Source organism: Mastomys coucha, unplaced genomic scaffold (genome assembly GCF_008632895.1).
Source record: "Mastomys coucha isolate ucsf_1 unplaced genomic scaffold, UCSF_Mcou_1 pScaffold3, whole genome shotgun sequence".
Classification (NCBI taxonomy): Eukaryota; Metazoa; Chordata; class Mammalia; order Rodentia; family Muridae; genus Mastomys; species Mastomys coucha.
This window is the reverse complement of record NW_022196909.1, coordinates 173,917-183,359: the sequence shown is the minus strand read 5'-3', so window position 1 is coordinate 183,359 and position 9,443 is coordinate 173,917. Positions and strand designations below refer to the sequence as shown.

The 9,443-nt window shown below is 41.3% G+C and overlaps 1 protein-coding gene across 1 annotated transcript; it reads left to right on the top strand.

Moving 5' to 3' along the window:
- Positions 1-2,132: 2,132 nt before the first annotated feature.
- Positions 2,133-3,845, top strand: Calhm6 (calcium homeostasis modulator family member 6). The gene is made up of 2 exons (XM_031347770.1): positions 2,133-2,726; positions 3,335-3,845. The coding sequence occupies exons 1-2, from the start codon at positions 2,211-2,213 to the stop codon at positions 3,755-3,757; spliced, it is 939 nt and encodes a 312-aa protein (XP_031203630.1). The 5' UTR covers positions 2,133-2,210; the 3' UTR covers positions 3,758-3,845.
- Positions 3,846-9,443: the final 5,598 nt, after the last annotated feature.

The window sequence follows — 9,443 nt, the reverse complement described above, 5'->3', positions numbered from 1 at the left end:
GCTATGGTAGTCACTGGTGTGTAGGAAGGCAAGTGGTCTAAGACAGGAATAAATGCTTCCTGACCTATGTCAAAAATTTTCTTTGTAATATAAGCTATTTATACTTATCATATGAAACAAAGCCAGCCTAGTGGATGGGAAGATGATTGATTGTGAACTATCTGCCACCCCATGTCTGTTGCTTCCCTCAGGGCATCCAGGCTCCTGGGCTGTACTGGAGGAAATGTTGCTTAGTTAGAGTGAGCGCAAAATAGGCTCTCAGTCAGCAGTGGATATGTAAGAAACAGCCTTTAAAGAGACAGTTTCGAGACCGCTCGTTTAATTGTGGGGGAACAAGGGTTATTATTTAAACCTTTGGGGAGTTGGATAGAGGCTTTCTGGTGAGTATATATCATTGGCCAGGGTCAGGGTACTGGAAATGCCTTATTTGAATGAAGATGAATTCCAGGTGCTTGCTGGACATGTCCTTATAAGGAAAAAGGAAGTTTAACATGGCCACCAAGCTATGCGGCCACTTCAAGGGTGGCAGAGGTGTAGGGTGGAAAGCTACATCCCTTGGATATGCAGGTCTGGACCAGGCAGGAAGCAGTTGTACTCCTGCTGGTCTCCAAATGAGATTTGGGGTGATGGGACACACCTCAGCCTCTCTTGCTCTGGGCTGGTTCCCTGGTTGCATGGCTCCCTGGCTCCATAAACTATCCACTCAGACTCTGTGGATTCTCTCCTTGTTTTGGGCCAAGGGCCATATGAATTATTTTGAGTAGTACATGCTCATCAAGTGCCTGTGTAAATTGCTTGGCCTAAAACTGTGGAACCTTAAATAATATGCAGTGAAATTAACTGTTGTATATTCTCAGGGATAAGGAGGGTAAGATGTAATCTGTCAAACTGATCACTCTTTCTGCCATGTACACGTACCAAATACAGTTTTCTTATCAGCTACTCAACTGACAGAAGGCCCGAGTTCAAAGCTAGTGCTCTTTCTAGCGTTCTCCACTTCATTTTGGGAGGGGTGAAATAGTAGAGTTCAATGTCACAGCCTTGATTAGAGTTTGTTTCAGAATTACCAGAAGAATAAAAACAGGAGACATGCTAGATGTAGCTTCAACTTACAAACTATTTGGTTTAACTAACATCCTGCTTTGGCTTCTGTTGCTGCCGTTGCTTGTTTTGTTTTGGAACAGGGTTGGTCTCACTATATAGTTTTGGCTGCCCTAGAATTCCAGATATAGACCAGACTAGCTTTGAACTCACAGAGATGCACCTGTCTCTGCCTCCCCAGTGCTAGGATGAAAGGGTTGGGTTAAAGGCATCACTCTCAGTTTTACTGTGGTTTAGCTTATGAAAGAAAAATGAAGTGTTCCTGTTTCTTATAAATGTTGTGCGTTTTATAACTGGGAGTTAGTTGGCTTAGGAATTAGGGTTGCTGCAATAGAGGGAAATTCAGAAAGTTTTCCGAGCTTGGTCAACCAGCTACATTGTAAGAGGTCACTTTGGGTTGGAGGAAAGCAAAGCAACAGAACCAGAGTTTTCTTGGAAGTGTTCCAGAACTGAGAGAGCAATATGACTGGGACCTCAGCCCTCTGCTCTGTCCTTGGCAGCTTGGATCCTGGAAGGCTGGCTAGGGGCCGAGAGAGAATGAGAAAGGGACAGGCATGCAGACCCGATGAAGCTGGGACCAGGGAGGTCTCCCCTTAGCTTGTATATTAGGTACAGCACGGAGAAGTGGTTAGAATGGGAAGCCATCTCCGCAGGCCAGAAGTCTCATTCTATAAACAAACTTCCAGGAGAAGGCTGCAACCGTTAGTTTTGCATGCAGCGATCAACTGTTTATAAACATACCCAGACTCCTAAGGATGCTGTTACTTTTGACCCTGACCTGTATGTGAGACTAATTAGTCTCACAGTTGCCCGTGTCGAGATACAACAGTCACTAGGATCTGCTCTCACTCAGGACTTTTCTGCTCCCTACAGCCTTGGGATGTGGAGTGGGTCTTGGGAGGTCAAAGATCCTAGGGATGTTTTTTGTGGGACTATGCCAGACCTGGTGTTATTGCAAAAAAAGAAAGTGAAACCCAGAAAGGGATAAAAAGCCTTCTTCCCTTTTTAAAAGTTGCTTCAAAGCAGGGTGTAAAGTCCCATACACAGTTCACTCAACCTTCCAGAGAAGCAGAGCAGAGTTTGCGGGCTGCCCAGGGTGAGCAGAACCCATGGAGAAGTTCAAGGCAGTGCTGGACCTGCAGAGCAAGCACCGCAGCGCCCTGGGCTATGGCCTGGTGACCCTGCTGACGGCTGGTGGGGAGAAGATCTTCTCCGAAGTGGTGTTCCAGTGTCCCTGCACTGCCACCTGGAACCTGCCCTACGGCCTGGTGTTCCTGCTGGTGCCCGCGCTCGCGCTTTTCCTCCTAGGCTATGCGCTGAGCGCTCGCACATGGCGCCTGCTCACTGGCTGCTGCTGTGGGAGCGCGAGATGCAGTTCGTGGCGGCGCAGGGCGTTCGTGTGCGCTCAGCTCAGCGCGACCGCGGCGCTCGCGCCCCTCACCTGGGTGGCCGTGGCGCTGCTCGAGGGCTCTTTCTACCAATGTGCTGTCAGCGGGAGCGCGCGCTTAGCGCCGTACCTGTGCGAGGGCCGCAACTCCAGCTGCATTACCAAGCTACCGCAGATTCCCTGCAACCAGGAGGCGAAAATGCAGGAGATCCGGAGTCAGCTCAAGGCTCAGTCTCAGGTCAGGCTCTGGGAGCGATGGGGAGGCTCAGAGGGGCAAGGAAGAAGTCAGTGACTTTACTCTAGACCAGGGGCTGAATATTTAAATAGGAAAAGGGAAAGGTACTTGTCTCCTCTGTAGGAACCAGAAGTACCTTTTAATGTTCCCTCCCACTGTGTAACAAAGCCTCAGGCCAGGTGAATTTTGAAAACCCCGGGAAAATTAGAAGCATTATTACATTAGAACCCGGCTTGCCAGCCCCAAACCCACCACCCACACCTATTAGAAAGCTCCGGGAAGGAGGTGCTTTTTATAATGAATTCCCTTTTCTCTGGATCCGTAGAAACTCCACATTTTCAGTTACAGGGGAGGGATATGTGAGCTCCTTTTTGGATACTTGACGTGACTTAGATGATTGGACTATTGTTGACTTTCTAAGACAGCAGTAGGGTTGTTGTATTGTGTGTTTGGTGGGGCTTAATGACTAACATTTCTTATTCTAAAGGCCTTAAGACAAGATTGTTCACTATCAAAGCTGGTAAATAATTTAGTAAATACTTTATCTCAGGCTTTTACATTTTTCTAATGACAAAAGTCACTAAGTTTCCTTCCTGTTTTGTTTCCTGTAGGTGCTCGGTTGGTTTCTGATAGCTGTTGTCATTATTTTACTTCTCGTTGTTAAGTCTGTGACCCGATGCATCTCTCCGGTTAGTTATCTGCAGTTAAAATTCTGGGAAATCTATTTGGAAAAGGAGAAGCAGATTCTTCAAAGTGAAGCCACAGAACATGCAACCCAGTTGGCAAAGGAAAACGTTAGATGTTTCTTTGAGAGCTCGAGGCCAACTGAATGCAAAACCCCAAGCAGTAAAGACTGGGAGCAAATCTCAGCATTGTACACATTCAACCGCAAGAACCAGTTCTATAGCATGCTGCACAAGTACGTTAACAGAAAAGAAATGAGCGGCAGTCTCCACTCTGCGGAAGGAGATGAAATGGTCTCTGTCCTTGGCTTTGTAGATGACGCTTCCATGGGCAACACTCACAAAGTATGATCTTGCACAAGAACAGAAAAAAGTTTTTTGAATTATTGCTTTTATGTAAAAAATAAACATTGGTATGTTTTAAGGCTGTTTCTCCTAAGTTGTGAGACTTTTAATTCTGAAACTGTAACAAAGTTTAACCTTTGTATTACATGAATTGTTTTTTCTATTAAGTTATTTACTTTATATCCTAATTGCAGCCCCTTCTTTCCACCAAATCCTCCTGTCATATAGCCCCTCCACCCTCCCCCTTCTCCTCTGAGAAGTGAGAGTCCCCCCCCCCCCATCCCCTCTCCCCCACTGGATACCAATCTACCCTGGTGCATCAAGTCACTGAAGGATTAGGCACATCCTTTCCCAGTGAAGTCAGATAAGACAGCCCAGTTAGGGAAGCAGGATGCACAGACAGGGAACAGAGTCAGGGACAAGCTCCACACTGGAGTTGTTGGGGTGGGGGGCTCATGAAGGCCAAGCTGCACTTCTGCTACATATGGGGGAGGCACACCCTAGGTGTTGGTTGGTGGTTCAGACTCTGGGCCCTCACTAAGGGTCCAGGTTAGTTGACTCTGTTGGTCTTCCTGTGGAGTCCCTATCCCCTTGGGTCCTTCAGTCTTTCCCCTAACTCTTCCACAAGACTCCTGGATGTGTTTGGCTGTGGGTCTCTGCATCTGTTTCATCAGCTGCTGGATGGAGCCTCTCAGAGAACAGTTAGGCTCCTGTCTGCAAGCGTAACAGAGTATCATTAATAGAGTTGGGATTGGTTCTTACCCATGAGGATGGTTCTAACGTTGAGCCAGTCATTGGTGGGCCATTTGCTCAGTCTATTCCATCTTTATTCCTGTTTTTGTTGTGCATGAGTTGGTGTCTGTATCCCTCCACTGGGAGTCCCATCTGGCTCACAATGTGGCTACTTCAGGCTCTATATCTCCCACTGCTAGGAGTCACCCTCATAGACTCCCTGGAGCCTTCCCACCTCAATCAGATGTGTCTCTGACACATCTGATGACTAACTTGTTTCCCCTTCTCATGATATTCTATCTTCCTTTCTTGGGCCATCTTTGTTATTTAGCTTCTTTAGGACTGTGGATTGTAGCATGTATACCCTATACTTTATAGCTAACATCCACTTATAAGTGAGTACGTACCATTCATGTCTATTTGGGTCTGGATTACCTCGCTCAGGATGATATTTTCTAGTTCTATCCATTTAATTGCAAATTTCATGATGTCTTTGTTTCTAATTGCTGAGCAATACTTTTGTGTAAATGAACCACATTTTCATTATTCATTTTTCAGATGAGGGACATCTGGGTTGTTTTCCAGTTTCTGGCTATTTATTAAGAATGAAGCAGCCATGAACATAGTTGAGCAAGTAGCCTTGTGGTATGGTGGGGCACCTTTTGGTTATATGTCCAGGAGTGGTATAGTTGGGTCTTGAAATAGAACTCGTCCCAGTTTTTTGGGAAACCACCAAACTGATTTCTAAAGTGGTTGTACAAGTTCTCACACCCACCAGGAGTGCAGTGTTTCCTTTGCTCCACATCTTGGTCAGTTTGCTCTGTCACTTGAATTTTCTGATCTTTGCTACTCTGATGAGTATAAGATCAAATCTCAGAGTCCTTTGGATTTGCATTTCCTTGACAACTAGGGACATTGAACATTTCTTTAAGTGCTTGTCAGCCATTATAGATTCCTCTGTTGAAAATTTTCCATTTAGCTGTGACCCCCATTTTTAATTGGATTATTTGGTTCAGTTTGTTTTGGATTATTTGTCTAACTTCTTAGGTTCTTTATCTATTTTGGACATTAGCCCTCGGGCAGATATAGGGTTGGTAAAGATCTCCTCCCATTCTGTAGGCTGCCATTTTGTTCCATGGATGCTGTGTTTTGCCTTACAGAACCTTTTCAGTTTTAGGAGATTCCATTTATTAATTGTTGATCCCAGTGCCCAAGCTACTGGTGTTCTATTCAGGAAGTTGTCTACTGTACCAATGAGTTCAAGGCTATTCCCCACTTTCTTTCCTATTAAATTTAGTGTTTCCAGTTTTACATTGAGGTCTTTGATCTACTTGGAGTGAAGTTTTGTGAAGGGTGAGAAATATGGATTGATTTGCATTCTCCTACATGCAGGCATCCAATTATACCTGCACCAATTGTTAAAGATACTTTCATTTTTTCATTATATGCTTTTGGCTTCTTTGTGAAAAATTAAATGTCTGAGGCATATGGATTTATTTCTGGGTCTTTGATTTGATTCCATTGATCAACCTATCTGTTCCTATACCAATAGGATGAAGCTCTTATTACTACTGCTCTGTAGTCTAGCTTGAAATCAGGGATGGTGAAATGTTATAGCTAACCTTTATTTTTCCATATGAAGTTGAGAATTGTTATTTCAAGGTCTGTAAAGAATTGTACTGAATTTTTGACGAGCACTGCTTTGAATCTGTAGTTTGCTTTTGGTAAGATGGCCATTTTTACTACATTGATCCTACTGGTCCATGAGCATGGACTATCTTTCCATCTGCTGACATTTTCTTCAATTTCTTTCTTCAATTTCTTGTCAAACAGGTCTTCTACTTGCTTGGTTTGAGTTACAACAAGATATTTTATATTGTTTGTGGCTATTGGGTAGGATGTTGTTTCCCTAATTTTTTTCTTGTATCATTTATCATTTGTATAATGGAGGTCTACTCAGTTGGTTTTTTGTTTGTTTATTTGTTTTTTTTTAGTTAGTTTTGTATCCAACAACATTGCTGAAGGTGTTTATCAGCTGTAGGAGTTCTCTGGTAGAAGTTTTGGGGTCACTTATGTATTCTATCATATCTGCTGAAAATGGTGATCTTTCCAATCCTTGATCTATTCTATCATATCTGCTGAAAATGGTGATCTTTCCAAGCCTTGATCTCCGTTTCTTGTCTTACTGATCTAGCTAGAATTTCAAGTACTAAATTGAAGAGATACAAAGAGACTTGACAGCCTTGTCTTGTCCTTGATTTTAGTGGAATTGCTTCAAGTTTCTCCATTTAATTTGATGTTTGCTATTGGCTTGCTGGAAATTGCCTTTATTATCTCTAGGTATGTGCCTGTATCTCTGATCTCTTAAATATTTTTAATAAGAAGGAGGTGTTAGATTTTTGTCAAAGGGGTTTTCAATATCTGATTGAATGATCATGTGACTTTTTCTTTCTGCTTATATTGGTTGATTGTGTTGATGGACTTTCGTATATTGAACTACCTCTGCATCTGTGGGATGAAGCCTATTTGATCATGATGGATGATATTTTTGATGTGTTGTTGGATTTGGTTTGTGAGTATTTTATTGATTATTTTTTATCAATATTCAGGAGGGAAATTGGTCTGAAATTTTCTTTCTTTGTTGAGTCTTTGTGTGGTTTAACAATCAGGGTGGCTATGGCCTCACAGAATGACTCTGGCAGTGTTCCTTCTGTTTCAATTTTGTGGAATAGTTTGAGGAGAATTGGTGTTAGCTCTTCTTTAAAACTCTGGTAGAGTTCTGCACTGAAGCCATCTGGCCATCTGAAGCCATCTGAAGCCATCTGAAGCCATCTGGCCATCTGCAGCCATCTGAAGCCATCTGAAGCCATCTGGCCATCTGCAGCCATTTGGCCATCTGAAGCCATCTGGCCATCTGAAGCCATCTGAAGCCATCTGGCCTGGACCTTTTGTGGGGGCAGGGAGTGGGAAGACTTTCAATGACTGTTTCTAGAAAGTCTTTAATTCTAGAAAGTCTGGGCTGTTTTCCAGAATTCTAGAAAGTCTTTAATTTATTTATTTTTTTTAATTTCTTTCCTAATCCAGTGGTCATTGAGTAGAGAGTTTCATGTTCATGTTCAGTTTCCAGGCGTTTGTAGGCTTTCTGCTGTTCTTGTTGTTGAAGTCTTGCCTTAATCCATGGCAATCTGATAAGACACAGGAGGTTATTTCAATCTTCTTGTATTTGCTGAAGCTTGCTCTGCAATCTAGTATATGTTCAATTTTGGAGACAGTTCCTGAGGTGCTGAGAGAAGGTACATTTTTTTTTTGTGTTTGTGTGAAATGTTATATAGATGTCTTTTAGGTTTATTTGATTCATAAAGACTGTTAATTCCATTAATTCTCTGTTTAGTTTCTGTCTTGATGACCTGTCCATTGTGAGAATGGGGTGTTGAAGTCTCCCACTGTTAATGTGTGAGGTTTGAAGTATGATTTAAGCTTTAGTAATATCTATCTTTGTTTGTGAGGTGCGTTTCTTGCATGAAGCAAAATGATGGATTCTGTGTATGCATCTGATTTGCCTTTTATTGGGGAATTGAGTCCATTGATGTTGAGAGATATAAATGACCAATGATTGTTAGTTCTTGTTATTTTAGTCTTAGTGGTGATACTTTGTGTGCGTGCATGTATGTGTGTGTGTTTGTTATAATATTTTATAAATTTTAAGGAATATGACAAAAAGGATATTATAGGTATTGAAGGGGGGTCTCTGGGAGGAGTTGGGGTACAAAAGGAAAACAAGAATGTGATTTAATTCTATTTACTTAAAATATGTTTTTAATGTTAACAAATTCAGATAAATTGAAATCATGTAACTTTTCTCTTCATAATGCAATAAAAGTTTTTTTAAAAAAAAAAGACAGAAAAAAAAAGAAAAAGTCCCAACGCTGAGGAAATCAAATAAATCAGTAATAAAAAAATAATGCAATAAAACTTTAAGTATTATAAAAGTTGTTTGATATAAAACAACAATCAATTTAACAGTCTTATGTAGATGCTTGTCTACAGCAATAGTGAAAATACATTTTTCTCAATATAAATTTTAAATAACTCCAAACATATTAACTGTATATTTCAAAATAATACATCACTACTAGTATTTTCTTAAATGAACATAAATATATAAAGTCTTTTTGTTTGTTTGTTTTCTATTTAGTAGAGCTTAAAATCTTGGCTCTTACTATGGTACAAGCCCAAAATAAGAACACTTTTTAGACATTGGATTCATTGTCATAAGGCTGTACTTCAATGACCCTCACATCAACAAAGGATTTTACCTCCATCATAGCTAAGCTAAGAGTTGACAGTTCTGCTGCGCCAAGGAATGAATTGCAGGCACAATTTTCGATACAGACTTCCTGTTATGGTCAAAGCTATTTGACTTGAGTGAGTGACTTTATTCTCAGCCCACAGAGAACAGGTTACATTCGTTTAAGAAATGGTGTAGGTATTAAGATGGTCTATCCATAAAGTCATTCACCAACTGTTTCAATGAGCAATAGTTCTGCTTGGAGGGTGGCACAGACATTAGGTGAGGGTAAGAATTTGGCTCATTAGCTGTGATAATTTGGAAAAGCATTCATCTCAGAGAAAGAGTAACTTATAAAGTCCTCTTCTTCAAACTTGATACAAGAGTTACAAATGTCAAGCAAAGCATTCAGTCTCACTCTTTGTTATTCTCTTATGAGCCATCTCCCTAGTTAATCATCTATGTTTCTTTTGGGTATATAAATACTTTTGAAATATATAAGCTGTTCTGAAAACCATAGTATAGTGTAAAAACATGAAATAAAATAATACTACTAATAGAGAGGCTGAGATAGGAGAAGCAAGATTTCAAGACCATTATGTGTTACACAGCCAGACACTGTCATGAACAAACAAGCTGAAAGTGTATATAGATTGTACAATATTGGACCTA

Coding starts and splice junctions, on each gene's coding strand:
- Calhm6 (XM_031347770.1), top strand. CDS start 2,211: ATGGAGAAGTTCAAGGCAGTGCTGGACCTGCAGAGCAAGCACCGCAGC. Junction 2,727..3,334: donor AGCTCAAGGCTCAGTCTCAG/GTCAGGCTCTGG, acceptor TGTTTCCTGTAG/GTGCTCGGTTGGTTTCTGAT.